General features: G+C 46.6%; 1 protein-coding gene across 1 annotated transcript; it reads right to left on the bottom strand.

Moving 5' to 3' along the window:
• Positions 1–3,462: 3,462 nt before the first annotated feature.
• On the bottom strand, positions 3,463–22,929 carry mxra5a (matrix-remodelling associated 5a). The gene is made up of 11 exons (XM_021608825.2): positions 22,517–22,929; positions 22,095–22,318; positions 21,366–21,495; positions 17,383–17,621; positions 16,932–17,083; positions 16,235–16,718; positions 9,344–13,185; positions 8,136–9,093; positions 6,299–6,485; positions 5,919–6,061; positions 3,463–5,769 (listed from the first exon to the last, which is right to left on the bottom strand). The coding sequence occupies exons 2-11, from the start codon at positions 22,286–22,288 to the stop codon at positions 4,176–4,178; spliced, it is 7,923 nt and encodes a 2,640-aa protein (XP_021464500.2). The 5' UTR covers positions 22,289–22,318; positions 22,517–22,929; the 3' UTR covers positions 3,463–4,175.
• Between the last annotated feature and the right edge of the window lie 258 nt (positions 22,930–23,187).

Here is a 23,187-nt window from a genome sequence, read left to right as displayed (position 1 = left end):
GCCACTGCTCCAAAACTGCCATAAAAAAGCCAGACTACAGTTTGCAACTGCACATGGGGACAAAGATCGTACTTTTTTGAGAAATGTCCTCTGGTCTGATGAAACAAAAATAGAACTGTTTGGCCATAATTACCATCGTTATGTTTGGAGTAAAAAGGGGGATGCTTGCAAGCCGAAAAACACCATCCCAACCGTGAAGCATGGGGTGGCAGCATCATGTTTTGGGGGTGCTTTGCTGCAGGAGGGACTGTTGCATTTCACAAAATAGATGGCATCATGAATAAGGAAAATTATGTGGCTATATTGAAGCAACATCTCAAGACATCAGTCAGGAAGTTAAAGCTTGGTCGCAAATGGGTCTCCCAAATGGACAATGACCCCAAGCATACTTCCAAAGTTGTGGCAAAATAGCTTAAGGACAACAAAGTCAAGGTATTGGAGTGGCCATCACAAAGCCCTGACCTCAATCCCATAGAACATTTGTGGGCAGAACTGAAAAAGTGTGTGCGAGCAAGGAAGCCTACAAACCTGACTCAGTTACACCAGCATTGTCAGGAGGAATGGGCCAAACATCACCCAACCTATTGTGGGAAGCTGATGAAAGGTTACCCAACACGTTTGACCCAAGTTAAACAATTTAAAGGCAATGCTACCAAATACCTATTGAGTGTATGTAAACTTCTGACCCACTGGGAATGTGATGAAAGAAATAAAAGCTAAAATAAATCACTCTACTATTATTCTGACATTTCACATTCTTAAAATAAAGTGGGGATCCTAACTGACCTAAGACAGGGAATTTTTACTAGGATTAAATGTCAGGAATTGTGAAAAACTGAGTTGAAATGTATTTGGTTAAGGTGTATGTAAACTTCTGACTTCAACTATATATAGGGTGTGGCCAGGGTTTGCTTGGGGTGGTCTTGGGTGTGGCTGGCGATGCTGTGGCCTCGGTGCAGGTCCTTCAGGAGGGGGTCTCACTGGTCTGGGAGGTTTGTCCGTTGCTCTGTTTGCTGCTGTCTGAGGTGCTGTGGCTACGGTTGAGGGTGACATCCTTCACGGTCCTGGCAAAAGTTGGGATTGCTGCCTTGTAGAGGTGGACCTGGTCGTAAAGGCTATTAAAATCCAGGGTGGAGTGGTGGGCCAGGTAGACTTTAGGTTTTGAGGCACAGTCTCGCAAAATGCTGGGTGAAAGTATTTTCATGGTAGCAGGGTGGAGATAACCACTTGTTCAATCACTCCATTGAGTGCTGTAGCCACCATTTCATGCTGTGCCCTCAGGTCATTTGTGCCTGTGTGAATTTTGATGTGCCTGGGGGACCGTAGTCTGTCTTCTGACAACAGCTGCAGGGCATGCCTAGTGTTTGGACACCAGAGTTTAGCCACTTTGTGTTTGGGAAAAAGTTTATCCTCTTGAATGTATTTGCCATTTGAGTCAATGAGGAGCACAATCTCTGGCTTTTGTGTATCCTTAGTGGATATGTGGGGGTTGTCAAGAGAGATATCAGGGGAGCTGACAGGGGGCCTGTAAGGGGGGTGTGGGGTCTGTTGGGTTGGTGGGTCCTGTGTTGTCTGTCCCATTGTGGTGTTGAGATTGTGGTCCGGGTCTGAGGTGGGCTGTTCTGCTGGCTGTGAAACTCTCCTGCCATTGTTGGGCTGAAGAGTTTTCACACCTCTCACTTCGCACTTCAGTGCTAATTGAAGTTGCAGCCAGGTCAGTTCTGTCCTAGCAGTTTGGTAGCTTATGTAACTGATGTGAAATGGCTAGCTAGTTAGCGGGGTGCACGCTAATAGCGTTTCAATTGGTGACATCACTCGCTGTGAGACCTTGAAGTAGTTGTTCCGTTTGCTCTGCAAGGGCCGTGGCTTTTGTGGAGCGATGGGTAACGATGCTTCAAGGGTGACTGTTTTCTGTGTGCAGAGGGTCCCTGGTTCGAGCCCAGGTAGGGGCGAGCAGAGGGACGGAAGCTATAATGTTACATTAGTAGCCTTATTTATTAAGATGTATATAACAAAATAGTCTTTGAATTTTTTGGGCTTCAGAAGTAGGTTCAGACTTAACATTACTCACTCAGTTTTGTGTAGGATGGTATTTCCAGGTTCCACTGTGTTTCTTCTGCAGGTTTTGGTTTGTTCAAAATTGATTTGCCAGATGCGCCGAATACAACAGGTGTAGTAGACCTTACCGTGAAATGCTTACTTACAAGCCCTTAACCAACAATGCAGTTCAATAAATGGAATTAAGACAATATTTACTAAATAAACTAAAGTGAATTTTAAAAAATTAGAATCAAAAAGTAACAAGAAAAGTACATAACAATAACGCGGATATATACAGGGGGTACCGGTACCGAGTCCAAGTCCTTTGTAGTGCAGTCTTGCTGCGTTTCTATGAACTTTTTCTTTCCACCTCCACTCTGCTCTGTCTCTAACATAGTTAACGTAATACCCTATTATGCAGATAGTGAGACTGATGACATCATAGGAGAGAGAGAGAAAGACAGAGAGAGGGGATGAGAGAAAGAGAGAGAGGTAGTGAGCTCATGGGCTCCTGAGTTCTTCTGCAAAAAGATAGAAATAGAGTTGGATCATTGTAGATAAACTTGATTTTTTTTTGCAAGGACTTATACAGGATACTAACCTCAACATCAAAACCTTCAATCCAAATCCAAATTCCATACCTAAAACCTTGATTTTGGACAAAATTACCTGAATGAACTATTACTACTTAGTGCTGATGACAATATGGTACTGTAATGGCAAATGGACGACTTCATCTCTATAGTACTGGGACAGACAGGACCACAGGTGTGTCCAAGATGTGAGCAGCGGCCCTGGGTGGTGTCTGCTTTGTGTTTGACCTGGGCCTGGGGGTCAGTGAGAGACAGCTAAAGCCTTTGTTTCTTCGATCATCTGAAACAAAAGAGGGAACATTTATTCGGGCTCAACAGCCAAATGTACGGGCCATTTACTGAAGAGCAGGTCCATCAATAGTCAAAGAAACACAGGCTCTATGTCATCCCTCTGGCAGCGGTACTGCACCCCTTCAAGTTGTGAGTGGATTTCATAAATCATGAAAGCTGATTACAATTAAGTCTGTAGAGTTAAAGTGGGAATTCTTTCAGAGGGAAACCAGTGAACTAACAGGGGATTTCCCCCACACAACCAGATGGTTCTCCTTTTAGCAAGAGAGGGACCATGACTGTATAATAATCCCCAGAGCTACGTTTGAAAATGTTTACTCTTGGAAGACAGATCCCTAATCTGTCCTGACCTAGTTCTAAGTTCTTATCCCCTTCCCAAATTGCACCCTATTCCCTTTGTAGTGCACTACTTTTGCCCAGGGCCCATACACTACGGCTGCATCTTAAATCACACCCTATTTCCAATATCGTGCCTTATTTGGGATGCATCCATAGTCTTTTCTCAAACGTATATAAGTCATATTCTACAAGATTCCGATGGATTTTGAGCTTCTCTTTATTTAAAAATGTATAAAATTCCTATACATCAAGAGTCTTTTAAAGACAAATAATTTAATAATGAGGGCATGTGAAACCATATTAGTATTATTGTATGTGCTGATGTTGACACCTATGAGGGTTGCAGTCAGATCTAAACCATATTGCATGTACATTCATCACAGTAAACGGTAATGTGCGAGTCTCTCCTGTAAATAGCAGGGTTACGAGTCCTTAAAAATACTTTTGGTTAAGATAGTAAGATGATATGGATGATTGGGAAACAGTTATTCAAACACCAGCCATGGTTGCTTAGGCCCCTGAAATCGTCCTCATTTCAGCAATATTAGTTATTTTCTGTATCATTTCGAATATTTTCATGAAATCGAACATAAGATATTTAGCTATGCTTATCAAAACAGTTTGACATAAATTGTCATTGTCAGCGCAGAAGATTTAAAGTCCTTCATAGCAAAGTCTTTTTTGATGAGTGAAAAATGGCTGTGTCACAAAATGGCGGTTGAAATGCCGCTGAAACATGGCCTTGAATGATGTCACAGGACAGATACCAGTTGGAAAATGTATCTTTACTTTGCATTGACAGTGATTCAAAGGCTCTCCAACATCATGTGGATGGATGAAAAGTATTGGCTGTGCTCAGCTCCTTTGGCAGTTTCTTGGGCATATGATGAAAACCTATTTGTCTAAGGATAATCAGAACACATGTAGATAGGTGGCTTTAGTATCGACCCCTATCACGTTCCTGGCGGTGCATTTGTAGAAGCCCTGGTCTCTCTGCGTGGGGTTCTGGATGATGAGAGAACCTTGTGGGTGGAGGTACTTGTTGCCAAAGAGGCGTGGCTGGGCACTGACCGCTAGCCGCGTCCTATCCGGCGTCTCCCAGGCAATCTCAGCTCGGGGGATCCCCGTGGCAACACAGTTCAGCTGGACCGCCACGCCGTGGCGAGCGTATATCACGGGAGGCGAGCCATTGGTGATGCGAGGCAGGTACGCAATGACGATGACGGGCACGGAGAGCAGGGCGCTGCCGTACTCGTTGGCAGCTCGGCAGATGTAGGAGCCGCGGTCGTAGATGGATGCCTGCTGGATGGCGAGCGTCCCATTGGCTAGGACGGCGTAGCGACCGGCTCTCTGTGTCCGCCCCAGGACCACCCCACTGGGCAGGGTCCACGTTAGCCGGAGGGGGTCCCCCGTGGAGAGACAGTGGAGTTGGAGGCTCTCCCCATTCATAATACTGATGGGGGAGTTGTAGCGGTTATTGATCTCTGGTTTCCTCTCCGGGGCTAAAGTAATAGTACGTTCCACTAGCCCGGCGACATTCCTCGCCAGGCAGCGGTACATACCACTCTCAGAGACAGAGGGATTAGTGATGACCAAGGAACCGTCAGGTCGGTGGAAGAACTTGGAGAACTGGGCACCGCTCATGAGGGGGGAACCATTAGGGAGGATCCAGGTTACTGTTGGGGGTGCTGAGCCTCCTTCAAAGGAGCAGTTCAGGGTCATGGTACTGCCTACCGTTAGAGAGAGGCTCTCTGTTTTGGGCCCTCTGAGCTGCGGCCTCTCTACCATCTCTCTAACCTCCAGGTGGACCATCAGCCTGGCCTCCCCGCCCTCGTTGCGTGCGATGCAGGCCAGCTGAGCTGAGTCGGTCCCCTTCGGCGAACGTATATCCAACGTACCGTTACGATGCACCGTCATTCTGCTGCCGTAGTATGGCGCCGGGAGAACGATGTTCTCCGGTAACACCCACATGACCTGGGGGATGGGTGTCCCCACGGCCTCGCAGGCCAGCATGGTGCGCTGGTCCCTTATAGCCGTCACTCTGATAGTGTTGACCATACCTCTCAGTCCGTTGATGGTCGGCGGCGTCACCAGGACGTCCACCCTGGTGACTTTGCGGTCCTGGCCGGCACTGTTCCTAGCTGTGCAGGTGTAGTTACCAGCATCAAAGCGTTGTGCCTTCTGGACCACTAATGTACCATCATTATGGACCTGGTACTTAGCGGGGGAGGAGGCAATGGCCCGGTTAGTGGGGGAGAGCCACGTGATGACTGGGGTCGGCTCTCCCTTGGCGCTGCACTTCAGAGACACGGTCTCCCCATAAAGAACCCTGATGACTTCAGGGCTTTGAGTTTTGTCTCTGATGATCGGAGGGTCCGCCACCACCTTGACGTGAACCTTCATCTCATCCTTCCCTATCTGGTTCTCAGCGTAGCAGGTGTAGTCTCCTTCCTCTCTCATCCCCACGTCGTTGGCGTACAACGTCCCGTTGTCGAACACCACGTATCTGGGGGGTGGGAGGGGTTGGGTGATTGTTTGAAAATTGTACTGGGATCCTTATCGACTCTGCAGTTAATGTGCTTCAATAACAGATTGGGTGTACATACTGTATTATGTGATTGAATAACGGTATGTGTGAAGTTGAATACCAAGTACCTGCGGGTGCGCCCACCTCTAGCCCTACTATCCGTCTGTTTCAGTGTGTTGATCATGGTGCCGTCTGGCAGAGCCCAGCGGATCTCAGGGTTGGGGAGGCCAGACGCTACACAGTCCACCTTCAGGTCTCCTCCATACATCACCTTCAGATTCAAAAATATTTATTGTCTATCCAATCGTACATTAGACAGAAAAACAACTGAAATATTTGCATGACAACCAAGGTTCTGCCCCATATTGCACCCTAACCCCTATATAGTGCACTCTTTTTCACTAAGGCCCATAGGGCTCGAGTCAAAAGTAGTGCACTGTACAGGGAATAGGGTGCCATTTGGGATGTGCCCCATTATTTACATAGAAGCCTAAGACAAAAGACAGACCTTCTGACTGGCCAGCAGCTGCTTCTGCTCGATCTTGGCCGGCTTGGTCAGCACGCTAACCCTCAGAAGCATGTAGTCGTCCCCCATCTTGTTTCGGGCCACACACAGGTAGTCCCCATCATCTTTCTCTGTCATGGCCTGGATGGCCAGAGAACCATTGGTGAACACCTTTATTCTGGGGTCGAAGCTGAACCCCCCCCCAACAAAAACAAGTTGTTATTGTTTGTGAATAACAGTATGTCCTGCTGTTAATAGCAACCATTTTAGGTATTTTTTTTAATGGTTTTTCAGCTAAACTTTAGGGAATAGAAAATGTGCCTGTATGATTTCACAGTAAACCTTCTCACAGTTGACATACAGTGCCTTCAGAAAGTATTCATACCCTCAACTTATTCCACATTTTGTTGTGCTACAGCCTGAATTCAAAATGGATTAAATATTTTTTTTCCCACTCATCTACACACAATACCCCATAATGACAAAGTGTAAACATGTTTTTAGAAATCTTTGCTAGTATATTGAAAATAGAATACACACATATTTCATTTACATAAGTATTCACACCCTTGAGTCAATACATGTTAGAATCACATTTGGCAGCGATTACAGTCTTTCTGGGTAAGTCTCTAGGAGCTTTGCACACCTGGATTGTGCAATATTTGCACATTATTATTTAAATAATTCTTCAAGCTTTGTTAAATTGGTTGTTGATAATTTCTAGACAGCCATTTTCAAGTCTTGCCATACATTTTCAAGCCGATTTAAGTCTAAACTGTAACTAGGCCACTAAGGAACATACTTGGTAAGCAACTCTAGTGTATATTTGGGCTTGTGTTTTAGGTCAGGGAGTCCTACTGTAAGGTGAATTTGTCTCCCAGTGTCTGTTGGATAGCAGACTGAACCAGGCTTTCCTCTAGGATTTTGCCTGTGGTTAGCTCTATTCCCATCGCTTTCTATCATAACTGATAGATATGATGAGTGGTACTCAGTGATGTGTTGTGTTGGATTTTCCCCAAACATAACGCTTTTGCATTTAGGACATAAAGTGAATTTGTTTGCCACATTTTTTGCAAACAGGATGCATATTTTGGAACATTTTAATTCTGAACAGGCTTCCTTCTTTTCACTCTGTAATTTAGGTTAGTATTGTGGAGTAACTACAATGTTGTTGATCCGTCCTCAGTTTTCTCCTATCACAGTCACCATTGGCCTCATGGTGAAATTCCTGAGCGGTTTCCTTCCTCTCTGGCAGGAAGGACGCCTGCATCTGTATAGTGACTGGGTGTATTGATACACCATCCAAAGTGTAATTAATAACTTCACCATGCTCAAAGGGATATTCAACGTCTGCTTTTAACATTTTTACTCATCTACTAATAGGTGCCCTTCACCACAAAGCATTGGAAAACCTCCCTGGTCTTTGTGATTGAATCGGTGTTTGAATTTATTGCTCGACTGTGGGACTTTGTAGATAAGTGTATGTGTGGGATACAGAGATGTGGTAGTCATTTACAAATCACGTTAAACACCATTATTGCACACAGACCATGCAACTTATTATGTGACTTTTTCCTGCCCTAACAAATGGGTTGAATACTTATTAACCCAAGACATATCAGCTTTTCATTTTTAATTCATTTGTAAAAATGTCTAAAAACATAATTCCACTCTGACATAATGGCATATTGTGTGTAGGCCAGTGACATAAAATCTCAATGTAATCCATTTTAAATTCAGGCTGTAACAAAACTAAATGTGGAAAAAGTACTGTACACACAGACGATGGCCTGAAGGGCATATTAGACAGTGAGTGAAAAAGATGCCAGAAGATGCATACCTGTACTGGGAATCCACTAGTTTCTTAGAGGGGGTCCTCCAGACGATCCTGGGCTCTGGTTTTCCTGTGGCAATGCAGTCGAGCCTCAGCAGCCCCCCATAGACCACGTCAGTCCTCTGGGGAGACGAGGAGGTAATCCTGGCCTCGGTGGAGGATGGGAGTCTCAGTACTGTCAGAACGCTGGTTCTCCTGGAGGCTCCTACCGCATTACTGGCCACACACTCATATATCCCCGCATCGCCTTTGCCTAGCCCACGGATGTACAGGGTCCCGTTGGGGAAGACAAAGAAATGACGGCCGTTGACGAACTGCGAGGTGAGGAGCTGGACTCCGTTGGGCGTGGTCCAGCGGATGATGGGAGTAGGGGCTCCTTTGGCGGTGCAGTGGATGTAGGCCGTGCTGCCCTCGGGGAGGGACACGTTCTCATAGCGAGGTTGCTGGATGACTGGAGCCAAGGCTGCCACATGGAGACGGACAGAGACTGTGTCGGCTCCCGCCACGCTGCTGCCGATACATTTATAGATCCCTCTGTCTGTGTAGCTGGCCTGAGTTATCCGGAGAGTACCGTTACCGAGGAGGTCCACGCGCTTGGGGCCAGACTGAGGGCCGGGCTGGAGGCCACTGGCTGGGTTGGCAGGGCCCGGGGCTGGGGGGGCAGTGAGGTGGACCCTGTCAGGCAGCACCCAGGTGACCCGGGGCATGGGATGTCCCTGTACCTGGCACTCCAGATCGATGCCGTCCCCGTGGTACACGGTAGCATCGCGGTAGCGCGGCTGGAGCACTCTGGGATGCTGGGCCAGCACCATCAGGGAGACCACCATCTTGTCCACGCCATACTGGTTCTGGACCATACAGAGGTACTGGCCTCGGTCCTGGGGCTGGCTGTTACGGATGATAAACGTGCCGTTGGGATGGACCTCGAACCTCTGGACCCGAGTGTTCTGGGCTACTGTCGCTCCTGCATGAATGAAAATAACACATGCTTAAAGACATCGAGTAGATTAAAACAATGCAGATAAAGGATTATTTCTACAACATGTTGTCTGTTGAAAAACAAGAATGGAGAATAGCTTATATCATTACAAATAGGATTCTCCTTTTTTTGTTACATTAACAGGCTTACATACAGTGGTGTAATTCTGTAACAGAGTGAAGGAGGATGTTCTATGAAGAGGGGAGAACAGAAAATTAAGTACTGGTATACATACCAGTGGAGACTCTCGTCCAGGAGAGGAAAGGCTTGGGCTCCCCTACAGCCACACAGGGCAGCTGTGCATCCATCTCTGCATTCACTGTCACTGTCTGCACATCCACGTTGGTGATCCGGGGCTTCCCTCTTACAGCAGGACCTGCTACGGGGGGTCTCTGACCACCTCCCGACACCCCACCTGATAACCCCTGTGTCTGGGTAGGGGTCTCTGTCCTCTGGCCCCCACTAGATGGACTCTGAGGCTTCGACGAAGACACAAATGAAGTCTGAGAAAGGCTCATTGTGGTGGTGGGAGTGAGAGTGGTTGTGATGGTCGTCTGTTTGACCATCTGAGTGTTTGCGTTTGTGACTGTCCTGTGCCTGTGGGGTGTTCTGGGTTCTGTGGTGGTTGGTTTAACACCGGTGACTGGATCAGGCTTGATGTCAGTTGACTCTAGTTTAGTCGTGGTGTGGGAGTTGGCTGGTGGTGGTTGTCTGTCGGGGTCAGATCTGGTGATTAGGATGGAGTCTCCTCTGTTGAGGATCGGGCTGTTCCTCTGGTCGGGTTGAGAGATGAGGACTCTCTCTCTGTGACTGTCTGGGATGTGGTTGGAGTTGGAGGGAACCACCACTGTTCTGGATGAAGGTTGGGTCCTGACCCTAGTGGATGGAGTGTTTAGTACAGGGATCTGGGGCTTCACCCTAGAGGGGAAAACTACAGATGCCCTAACTGATGTGGAGGTGACAGGTGACATAGTTGGAGTAACGCCCTTTGTTGTCGTAGCAGCAACAGAAACCACAACATTTTCCAATGGTGTTCGGTCTTTGCCTGTGGCGGAAGTGCTTTCTCTGACGTTATAGTGCCCATCAAAGGTTGTTCCGGGCTTAACAGTGACTGTTTCAGAAGGATCAGACCCGCGATAAGAGCTTTCAGATGTCACCGGCATTTCAGTGGTGCTAACCCGAGCCTTCTCATGTTCTGCCTCTTCATTGAAGGGCTCTTTTGTTGAGGCACCCGGGGCGTGTGTTGTGCCGTGTGCTCTGGTTATTTCATGCCGGATAGATGGAGACACGCTGTCAATCTCTTTGACCAGCACTTTTTTAACCTCAGTCGTACCTTCTGTATATCGATTGTCTGGTGTGTTGGGCTGTCCATCTGGTAGCACTCCCGGTCGAGTGTTGCGATTCTCCGGGGACTTGTCAGGACTTGGGACAGGGTGAAGGTCTACAGTAGCACTGCCTCCCCTTTGTGTTGTCTCGGTTGGTTTAACTGCAGGAAGGGGGATGCTTGTAAATTTCCCCTGACTGGCTGTCGTGTGCACATCCGAGTGCTCTGGGACTGGGCTCTGAGTGTTCGGAGTCTGAGAGGCTCTTTCTGTGGCTGTTCTGTGATGGCTACTCTGGGATGATTGTTTATATGTTTCTGTTAAAGAGGTTGTGGGAGACGCCGGTGGGGCTGTTGTGCTCCTGAACAGTGGTTTGGCGTGTGGTGAAAGGGTGCCCTTTCGAGTTGTAGGCTTCACTGAAGGGTCACTCCTGTCTTGGTATAAAGAGACTCCTGTGTTCTCTTCGTGACTCACTCTGCCTGATGACGTTGCTTGGCTGCCCATCGATGGAACTGCGGTATTAAACCTGTCCGTCATGCTTTTGGCCTTGTCGAACGCTTCTATTTTAGTCCACGTGGCAGTGGTTGCCTTGGTAGTTGTTGGGAGCGCGTCCTTAGGTGTGGCTGCGGTTGTAAAATCACTTCTCAACGGATTGTTAGGCTTTGGCTTCTTTCTGCCCGTATTGGGCCGTCTTCTCCTGCCCCCACCCCCATTCCTCCTCCTGGAGTTCTGGTTTCTGAGTCGAGTAGCCACCTCACCTGGAGTTTCCTTCCTTATATACACAGCTGAAGTGAGCTCGGCCGTGGGAGAGGGTGCGGGGAGTGGAAGATGGGTTATATTCGACGTCGCATGCTGCTTTAGCTGAGTACGTGTTTCTAGCTCAGCAGTTGTGCGCCGAGTCTCGGTGAGAGAGTGATCAAATTCATCGCTCTCCGTCTCCGATTCAGAGTACCCTCTAACTGCGGTGGTGGTGAGTGACGGGTCAAGTCCAGCTCTGTCTGAATATGCGTCACCTCCTTCATTATAGCTGTTAAAAACACTGGGTCCGTTAGCGTCTTCCGCCCCCTGATTATCCTCAGACGTGGGTGAGATATCAGACTCTGTAACCGCTTCACCATCTGTAGCCGAAGCGGTGGGGGTGGTGCTTTGATTTTCTCCTTGTAAAGAACCGTGGTATGAAGAACTGGTCCAGACGTTCACACGCAGCTGACCCAGGATCTGGGAGTGTGTGGGTGTGACTGTGTGCCTGCCTGGCGTCTTTGTGTGCGTGACAGTGTTACTGGGCTGCTGGGGAACAGATGTGACCGGCTGCGTGAAACGAGCATGATTTGTGCCTCTATCCGCATCGGAGTCTGTGGTGTAAGTAGTGTGTTGAGTGGGTGTATGCGGTATAACAGTGGGTGTGTATAGCTCTTTCTCCTCTTCCTCGTGGAGGTCGTCTATTGACCCCTCTATGTTGCCCGGAGACTCTGTCTGCTTAGCACTGGCGGTTGTCGTTGACTCCTGATTCTTCTTTGTGGTGAGGTGAGTTGAGCTGGGTGTTATGATAATGTTACCCTGTCCGTTCTTGTCACGGATTTTGGCCAAAATGTCCGCCCACTTCTCCGGGTCTATATTTTTGTTTGCCACGTTAATCCTCCTCCTCGTCTCCACTGTGTTTTTCTTGCCTTCGTCATTAGTCCCTGTCGTGGTTGGTTTCCTAGGTGCAGCAGGTCGCCTCCATGTGTTTCTAAATGGATGTCCTCCACCCCTGTTTGAACCTTGACCTCTCCGCCGATTCATTAGCCCCACACGGCTCGGGGGTGAGGATGAGGAGGAGACTTCCTCCTGTGCGTCCTCATTGTCCCCTGATGCCTCCTCAGTGGCCTCCATGGGGGCTTTGACCCTGGTGTTGACCCCTGAAGCGGACTGTGGCCTCATTCTCCTCAGTGGTCGCATCTCTGCTCCTAACTGTCTGGTGAGAGTCACCTTAGTAGCCAGGGAATACACACCATGCTGGTTCATGGCCACACACTTATAATATCCACTGTCTGTCAGTCGACTCTCTGGGACTCTCAGAGTTCCGTTGGAATACACCAGCGCTCTAGAAGAGTTGGCTCTGTGACTCACTATGTTGCTGTCAGGAAGGATCCAGTTAATCTCAGGGTCAGGAGAGCCAGACACGACACAGTTCAGAGTGAGCGGGACACCGGTGAACCCCTCTACGAGGGTAGGCGCCGTCTCATCCCCTCCAAGAGGAGGAGGACTGGAGGACTCCTCGACCGTCAGGCGGAAAGGTAGGACACTGAGGTCGTCAGAGACCTGGGCGATACAGTAATATATCCCCGAGTCTGAGTGTCCTACAGCTTTAATATCCAACCTGCCGGTGCTCGACACTGACACCCTGTTGTCTGGGTTGCTGTACGGTGCCTCCAGCTGGGTCCCGTCTGGCAGCATCCAGCGAACCGCCGTGTCTCCTGAGCTCAACACGTTACAGTCCATTACAGCAGGGCTGCCCACTACAACACTCAGCGCCATCCTGGTAGTGTTTGTGTTCTCTATCATGACCCATGTCCTGCGTTGTCTGCGCTCCAGCTCAGGCTCCACGATCTGTGTGAGGTGGGTGCTGAGGATCAGCTTGACGCTCTTCCCAGTGGACTGGGGCCTGTTCAGCTGCAGGTCCACAGAGCTCTGCATCAGCCAGGATGGTTGAGCTACCATGTTAGCCTTAACCCCTGTGTAGTACAACGCATCTCTCTCCAGGTCCTGCCTGTACCTGGAGATCAAGAAGTTTGAGTTTATTAGAAAAAAACATAACATAGCAGTATGAAATTAGATGCTCTATATCACGTATTGAACTCAAGGCCCATTCAATCCGGCCTGCGGGTGGATTGATTATTATTAATATATAGAGTACCAGTCAAAAGTTTGGAAACACCTACTAATCTTTCTTTATTTTTACTATTTTCTACCCTGTAGAATAATAGTGAAGATATCAAAATGACTAAATAACACATATGGAATCATGTAGTAACCAAAAAAGTGTTAAAACAAATCAAAATAGATTTTATATTTGAGATTCTTCAAAGTAGCCACCATTTGCCACGATGACAGCTTTGCACACTCTTGGCATTCTCTCAACCAGCTTCGCCTGGAATGCTTTTCCAACAGTCTTGAAGGAGTTCCCACATATTTTGAGCACTTGTTGGCTGCTTTTCCTTCACTCTGCAGTCCAACTCATCCCAAACTATCTCAATTTGGATGAGGTCGGGTGATTGTGGAGGCCAGGTCATCTGATGCAGTACTCCATCACCCTCCTTCTTGGTCAAATAGCCCTTACATAGCCTGGAGGTGTTTTGGGTCATTGTCCTGTTGAAAAACAAATGATAGTCCCACTAAGTGTAAACCAGATGGGATGACGTATTGGTGCAGAATGCTGTGGTAGACATGCTGGTTAAGTGTGCCTTGAATTCTAAATCAGTCACCAGCAAATCACCCCCACACCATCCCACCTCCATGCTTCATGGTGGGAACCACACATGCAAAATCATCCGTTCAACTACTCTGCATCTCACAAAGACACAATGGTTGGAATCAAAAATCTCAAATTTGGACTCATCAGACCAAAGACAGATTTCCACTGATCTAATGTCCATTGATCATGTTTCTTGTCCCAAGCAAGTCTCTTCTTATTATTGGTGTCCTTTAGTAGTGGTATCTTTGCAGAAATTTGACCATGAGGGCCTGATTCACGTAGTCTCTTCTGAACAGTTGATGTTGAGATGTGTCTGTTACTTGAACTCTGTGAAGCATTTTTTTGGGCAGTAATTTCTGAGGCTGGTAACTCTAATGAACTTATCCTCTGCAGCAGAGGTAACTCTGGGTCTTCCATTCCTGTGGCGGACCTCATGAGAGCCAGTTTCATCAAAACGCTTGATGGTTTTTGCGACTGCACTTGAAGAAACTTTCAAAGTTCTTGAAATTTTCCAAACTGATTGGCTCAAATGCATTAAGAAGGAAAGAAATTCCACAAATTAACTTTTAACAAGGCACACCTGTTATGCATTAGGGGGCGCTATTAAAATTTTGGGATGAAAAACGTTCCCGTTTTAAACAAGATATTTTGTCACGAAAAGATGCTCGACTATGCATATAATTGACAGCGTTGGAAAGAAAACACTGACGTTTCAAAAACTGCAAAGATATTGTCTGTGAGTGCCACAGAACTGATGTGACAGGCGAAACCCAGATAAAAATCCAACCAGGAAGTGCCGCATTTTTTGAAACTGCCTCATGCCAATGACTCCTTATATGGCTGTGAATGAGCTACGAATGAGCTTACGTTTTCCACGTATTCCCCAAGGTGTCTACAGCATTGTGACGTCTTTTTAGGCATTTCCATTGAAGAATGGCCGTAAGGGACCATATATAGCATGTGGTCACATGGTGTCTCCCGCAGAAAATCTCGCGTAAAATACTGAGGTAGCCATTTTTCCAATCACTTCTTATGGGAAACCAATTGCCTCGACGGATATATTATCGAATATATATGTTAAAAACACCTTGAGGATGGATCCTAAACAACGTTTGACGTGTTTCTGTCGATATTATGGAGCAAATTTTGAAAAAAGTTTGGCGTTATAGTTGCAGCATTTCTCAGCCAAGCATGATGAAGAAACGGGAGCTATTTCGCCTACAAAAATAATCTTTTTAGAAAAAAGGAACATTTGCTATCTAACTGGGAGTCTCCTGAGTGAAAGCATCTGAAGTTCTTCAAAGGTAAATTATTTAATTTGGTTGCTTTTCTTATTTTCGTGAAAATGTAGCCTTCTGCCAGCAGAGCTAGCATAGTATTATGCCATGATACATTTACACAAATGCTTGTCTAGCGTTGGCTGTAACGCATATTTAGAAAATCTGAGATGACAGTGTTGTTAACAAAAGGCTAAGCTTGTGTTTGAATATATTTATTTCATTTCATTTGCGATTTTCATGAATAGGAAAAGTATTTATGTCCGCTGCGTCATGCAAATTCGTTTGAGGCTATGATTATGCTCCCGGATCCGGGATTGCTCGTCGCAAGAGGTTAATTGAAATGCATTCCAGGTGACTAACTCATGAAGCTGGTTGAGAAAATGCCAAGCGTGTGCAAAGCTGTCATCAAGGCAAAGGGTTAAAGAAGAATCAAATAAAGATTATATTTTGATTTGTTTAACATGTTTTTGGTTACTACATGATTCCATATGTGTTATTTAATAGTTTTGAGGTCTTCACTATTATTCTACAATGTAGAAAATAGAGGGGAAAAAAGAAAAACCCTGGAATGAGTAGGTGTGTCCAAACTTTTGACTGGTACTGTATATTTATATATTTTTGTGGGAAAAAAAACAATCTCAATCATTATTTAAATGACTAAAACCAAATCAAGACTGTGTAGAAATAATAATGGACCTACATTTACAGTCTCTTCACTCTGTCCAGCTAGCTAACAGTCATCGAAACGAAAGCTAGACAGTCAGGGAGCATTGAGGACAATGTTTTACACATTTTAATGGCAAGGAAATACAATACATTTTAAGTGTGGCCCTCCGGACCTCAGTGAAGACTGAATGTGGCCCTTGGGGGAAATGACTTTGACAACTGTGCTCTGTATTGAGGACCACTCTGAAATGAACATAAAAAATCACATACGGGCAAATCCTAACTTCCACAAACGTTCACGTGCATTGATCTCAATGCACAACTAAGTGAAAATGTTACTCAAGTAGAAGCTGGAATTTGGCCCATAATGATCAGTTAAAAAGCGGTTTCTTAATCCAGCCTACCTGTAGCTGGGCACCGGCTCCTTAGTCAGCATGATCTCTCTCTGCAGGTGAGCGGGCGTGTCGCTATAGTAGGCGATCAGCTTCCAGAGTCTCTCATAATCGTCCCTGTTGATGGGACACTCCAGATCCACGGAGATACTCACATTAGAGGCCAGCTGCAGTGGGTTGACCTGCTCCCAGCTGACCTTAGACAACTCTCTGCGGGGCTCTCCGACGCTGCACTCCAGATCCACTTTGTTCCCATGTTCGTCCGTCAGGCCTAAGGTAATGTTGCCAAATGGCCCCTTGAACTCCTCCAGGGTCATGACCTCTGTCTCGGTGTCCTCTGGGGACGTAGGTTGATCAGGGGAGGTGATAACAGGGCTGGAGCAGCCCAGTGTGTCCAGGCCCAGGACTTCTTTCATTCGTAAGTTCTTTGGGGAGTAACACATAAGGCAGAGCTGACCTCCTGGGTAGGCCCTGTCCTTTTTACACTTCAGCACACCTATGAAGAAAGGAAGACGAGAGGGAACATTAACATCATTATTCGATGTTTGCAATTCCGAGTGTGAAGTTTGGTTAGGTTTGGACATACATTTTCAAGGCACAAATGTGTACAATGACAGCTGCATTATGCTTTGAGCATTGATCTAATTGTATCTGCCATCACTGACAAATACGTACATTCACTGAGTAGCTGGTAAATAAAATACCTAACCTGGTGAGTTTTTGTCCCAGTCGGGGAACCACTTCATCCTGCAGTCACATGTCCAAGGATTCCCATGCAGGAAGAGGTTCTCCAGCTGGGGCATTCCTCCCAGCAGCTTCTGGGGCAGCGAGGTCAGGCTGTTCTCCGACAGGTACAGGTGCCTGATGAATCGATAAGGAGACAGGAGGGACATTATAACGTTAGCTTCAAACATCTTGGCTCCATCTCAATTACTCCTTCCGTGATTCCTCACATCCTATTTCCTTGCCTCATTTTCAACTGCATTAGAGAAGGTCCCGCCCCTCTGACCTTCTACAATGGGTTTTGAGAAGACGGTGAGGAGAGAGGACGCAAAGAATCGAGGAAAGATGAATTGAGAAAGTGCCCGATACTAAGATAAAACGGATAAAATATTGTCCAGAGCATTATGGGTACTGTAGTTCATCATGCTCGGCTTCACCGGAGGGTGGAGACGTGGAAGTGTCCCATCATGGAAAAGGTGGAAAAGGTAGAGGGGTGGAGCTGCTGCAGTCTGTTCCCCTCCAGCTGTAGGAGACGTAGGGAGGTGAGGCCCTGGAAGGTGTCTGGGTGAATGAACTCCAGACGGTTGTGGTCCAGGTGGAGTCTGGTCAGAGACCACAGACCCTGGAGAGTGTGTCTGTTGATCTCCTTCAGTTTGTTATAGCTCATCTTCAGCATCTGAGGGGAAGAAAGGCAGAGGTAAGGGAGTTATCATCCTAATACAATAGAGCAGGGTTTCCCAAACTTCAAATAACCAACTCATCATCAAGCTTTGATTATTTGAATTCAGCTGTGTAGTTCTAGGCCAAAAATACAAAACGTGCACTCAGAGGGGCCCCAGGGTGCGGGACTGAGTTTGGGTAACTCTGGAATAGATTATAGTAAAATAGAGTAGAATATAATAATAGAATGGAACAATTGCCTGGTACTATACTGTATAACCTACTTTACAGTACTGAGGTGATATATCATGTTAATCAACATTTCCTGTTTATTACTGGAAGCACAGCCACGAGCTGTCCAATGACACGAGCCTACCAGACGAGCTAAATTACTTCTATGCTCGTTTTGAGGCAAGCAACACTGAAGCATGCATGAGACTAGTCAAGGACCATATCACCTCCACCCTACCTGACACCCTAGACCCACTCCAATTTGCTTACCGCCCAAATAGGTCCACAGACGATGCAATCTCAACCACACTGCACACCGCCCTAACCCATCTGGACAAGAGGAATACCTATGTGAGAATGCTGTTCATTGACTACAGCTCGGCATTCAACACCATAGTACCCTCCAAGCTCGTCATCAAGCTCGAGACCCTGGGTCTCGACCCCGCCCTGTGCAACTGGGTACTGGACTTCCTGACGGGCCGCCCCCAGGTGGTGAGGGTAGGCAACAACATCTCCTCCCCGCTGATCCTCAACACTGGGGCCCCACAAGGGTGCGTTCTGAGCCCTCTCCTGTACTCCCTGTTCACCCACGACTGCGTGGCCACGCACGCCTCCAACTCAATCATCAAGTTTGCGGACGACACAACAGTGGTAGGCTTGATTACCAACAACGATGAGACGGCCTACAGGGAGGAGGTGAGGGCCCTCGGAGTGTGGTGTCAGGAAAATAACCTCACACTCAACGTCAACAAAACTAAGGAGATGATTGTGGACTTCAGGAAACAGCAGAGGGAACACCCCCCTATCCACATCGATGGAACAGTAGTGGAGAGGGTAGCAAGTTTTAAGTTCCTCGGCATACACATCACAGACAAACTGAATTGGTCCACTCACACAGACAGCATTGTGAAGAAGGCGCAGCAGCGCCTCTTCAACCTCAGGAGGCTGAAGAAATTTGGCTTGTCACCAAAAGCACTCACAAACTTCTACAGATGCACAATCGAGAGCATCCTGGCGGGCTGTATCACCGCCTGGTACGGCAACTGCTCCGCCCTCAACCGTAAGGCTCTCCAGAGGGTGGTGAGGTCTGCACAACGCATCACCGGGGGCAAACTACCTGCCCTCCAGGACACCTACACCACCCGATGTCACAGGAAGGCCATAAAGATCATCAAGGACATCAACCACCCGAGCCACTGCCTGTTCACCCCGCTATCATCCAGAAGGCGAGGTCAGTACAGGTGCATCAAAGCTGGGACCGAGAGACTGAAAAACAGCTTCTATCTCAAGGCCATCAGACTGTTAAACAGCCACCACTAACATTGAGTGGCTGCTGCCAACACACTGACACTGACTCAACTCCAGCCACTTTAATAATGGGAATTGATGGGAAATGATGTAAATATATCACTAGCCACTTTAAACAATGCTACCTTATATAATGTTACTTACCCTACATTATTCATCTCATATGCATACGTATATACTGTACTCTATATCATCGACTGTATCCTTATGTAATACATGTATCACTAGCCACTTTAAACTATGCCACTTTGTTTACATACTCATCTCATTTGTACATACTGTACTCGATACCATCTACTGTATCTTGCCTATGCTGCTCTGTACCATCACTCATTCATATATCCTTATGTACATATTCTTTATCCCCTTACACTGTGTACAAGACAGTAGTTTTGGAATTGTTAGTTAGATTACTTGTTGGTTATTACTGCATTGTCGGAACTAGAAGCACAAGCATTTCGCTACACTCGCATTAACATCTGCTAACCATGTGTATGTGACAAATAAAATTTGATTTGATTTGATTTGATTTGAGCATCAGCTGTTACGGATGACTGTGTGATCACGCTCTCCATAGCCAATGTGAGTAAGACCTTTAAACAGGTCAACATTCACAGACGTAGTACTAGGATGTGTACTCCAATTATGCGCTGACCAACTGGCAAGTGTCTTCAATTACATTTTGACTACCGACCCGTAGCACTCACGTCTGTAGCCATGAAGTGCTTAATAAGGCTGGTAATGGCTCACATCTACACAATTATCCCAGAAACCCTAGACCCACCATAATTTGCATACTGCCCCAACAGATAAACAGATGATGCCATCTTTATTGCACTCCACACTGCCCTTTCCCACCTGGACAAAAGGAACACCTACGTGAGAATGTTATTCATTAACTACAGCACAGCGTTCAACAACATAGTACCCTCAAAGCTCATCACTAAGCTAAGGACCTTGGGACTAAACACCTCCCTCTGCAACTGGATCCTGGACTTCCTGACGGGCCGCCCCCAGGTGGTAAGGGTAGGTAACAATACATCTGCCACGCAGACCCTCAACACGGGGGCACCTCAGGGAGTCGTGCTCAGTCCCCTCCTGTACTCCCTGTTCACTCATGACTGCATAGCCAGGGACGACTCCAACACCATCATTAAGTTTGCCGACAACGATGAGACAGCCTATACAGAGGAGGTCAGAGACCTGGCCGTGTGGTGCCAGGATAACAACCTCTCGCTCAACGTGATCAAGACAAATTAGATAATTTGGACTACAGGAAAAGGAGAACCAAGCACACCCCCATTCTCATCGACAGGGCTGTAGTGGAGCAGGCTGAGAGCTTCAAGTTCCTTGGTGTCCACATCACCAACAAACTATCATGGTTCAAACACACCAAGACAGTTGTGAAGAGGGCATGACAAAGCCTATCACTGCCTGGTATGGAAACTGCTCAGCCTCCGACCGCAAGGCACTACAGATGGTAGTGCGTACGGCCCAGTACATCACTGGGGCCAAACTTCCTGCCATCCAGGACCGCTATACCAGGCGGTGTCAGAGGAAGGCACAACAAATTGTCAAAGACCCCAGCCATAGACTGTTCCCCCCCCCCCACAACCCCTCTTTTACGCTGCTGCTACTCTCTGTTTATTATCTATGCATAGTCACTTTAATTCTACCTACATGTACATATTACCTCAATTACCTGGACTAACCGGTACCCCCTGTATATAGCCTCCACATCGACTCTGTACCGGTACCCCCTGTATATAGCCTCCACATTGACTCTGTACCGGTACCCCCTGTATATAGCCTCCACATTGACTCTGTACCGGTATCCCCTGTATATAGCCTCCACATTGACTCTGTACCGGTACCCCCTGTATATAGCCTCCACATTGACTCTGTACCGGTATCCCCTGTATATAGCCTCCACATTGACTCTGTACCGGTACCCCCTGTATATAGCCTCCACATTGACTTTGTACCGGTACCCCCTGTATATAGCCTCCACATTGACTCTGTACCGGTACCCCCTGTATATAGCCTCGCTACTGTTATTTTACTGCTGCTCTTGAATTATTTTTTATTTTATTTTTTACTTAACACTTATTTTTCTTAAAACGGCATCGTTGGTCCAGGGCTTGTAACTAAGCATTTCACTGTAAGGTCTACCTACACCTGTTGTATTCGGCGCATATGACAAATAACATTTGATTTGTACCTGTAAGGACATGAGATCCTTAAAGACCCCGTTGGGAATGTTGTGGAGATCATTCCCATGCATCATCAGAAGCTCCAGCTTCCTCAACCCAGCCAGAGAGGTCTGAGTCACATGGTTTATGGTGTTAAACCTACAGGAAACAACAACGACACAAAAGCAATTCATGACTGACTATTAAGGTACTTGACTTGTTCTTTGTGGAGCAAAGTGCCTTCATTTCTGACTGTATAAGAAGAAATGGCTAAAGACCTGACTGAACTTAAGACCTCTGGATCAAAACATTGTCAATGAAAGTGGCAGTTGGGGACATATACAGTGGGCGGGCCTTTCTGTTATTTTAAAGAAATGGCTAAAGCTCATATGTAAAATTACTCACTAAAAAGCATGGGGTATATAATAAGCATATAATAAGATTAGATAAGGCCTCACTGTAGGCATATTGCATTATGCACATTTACTTGTGAGTTGCAGAGAGATTAATTTCAGGCACATGCTCAGCACATGTACTTACTTAACTGTAAACAATTCCAAAGGCCTCTGATGAAAAGTGAATATTTGATAGCTTTTTAAAAAAATGTATTGGCCTACAATGCACATGCATAAATACAAATCGTATACTTTATGCACATACTGCACGTCTATAGGTATAAGTTATTGTGCATGACGCTTGTTTTTTAGGCCTATGGTCTCATTGCGGGTCATTGAATAAAGTCAATCCAACAGGCTTACCCCAGGTTCATGCGCTCCACTTGTCTGGGTATGCCGGCGGGCACCGAGAGCAGGGAACGGAACGTGCAGTGCACCTCTGTGGCCTGAGGGCACGTGCACTGGCGCGGGCAGGGGAGACTTGTAACTGGCACCATCAGCACGGACAGTATCAATATGAATGCGGCGGAACGGTCCATCTTCAGCTGCGCATCCATCCACCACAAAAAGGTATCTACCTCCTATCACTGGAGGGTTACAGATTCATTTTTAGCTCATTTCAGTAGTACCCAAACACAAATGAAAAGGTGAGCTCTGACAAAACACTTCACTGTAGAGAAAAACGTTTGACTATGCGCGAAATTAGTGACCTCTGTATGAACGCATCTTTACGCACATCAAACATGGCATGACCTGAACCGAAAGGAAAATGTTAAACATCTCACCTTAGATTTTTTTATAAACTTTTATTTAGATCCAGACTCACTGTATCCCATTTTACCATGGCTTTGGTGTCTCAACGCCACTCCTCACGAAGCGCATAACTCCATAGTTATACAGTCCTATAATGACAAAACTCCCCAAAGAATAAAATAGTTACAACAAATTCCGATGTCAAATCCGTAGACAGAAATGCGCACAGAGCTTCGATAGACTGTTTGAAGTATCCGTTTTGTTTCGTGTGTAGCCCCTTGAGAAACTTTGCAAATAAAATGTAACTTCTGCCCAAAACTGTACAGTGCAGGATGCGCCTTCCACCGACAGCGAGGGGTGAGTGATTGGCTAATCGTTTCCAACATACAGTCAGTCTTGAGAAGCAGAAGGACCCAAGGAGGGGTAATAAAATGAGAGAGACGTAAGAGACGGCAACTGCTGAAATCGGCTACAGTAGGTCGTTACAATAAGGATATCGTTTTTCCATTCAACTACGAGCATAATCATTGTGTCATCACATTGACAGTTGGCCACTTCCAGGAATCGCTGCTTGAGGACCATCTTCATTAAATTCATGAATTCATTTATAAAAATGAAGTGAGATACCACAGGCTACATCTTTTCTCTGTTGTACTTCTCTACTGTAGACCATCATGTGAGGTAACCTACTAAGTGAAGGGAG

The sequence above is a fragment of the Oncorhynchus mykiss genome, chromosome 7 (assembly GCF_013265735.2).
Source record: "Oncorhynchus mykiss isolate Arlee chromosome 7, USDA_OmykA_1.1, whole genome shotgun sequence".
NCBI lineage: Eukaryota > Metazoa > Chordata > Actinopteri > Salmoniformes > Salmonidae > Oncorhynchus > Oncorhynchus mykiss.
Note: the sequence above shows the minus strand (reverse complement) of the source record. Positions and strands in the feature narration are given on the sequence as shown.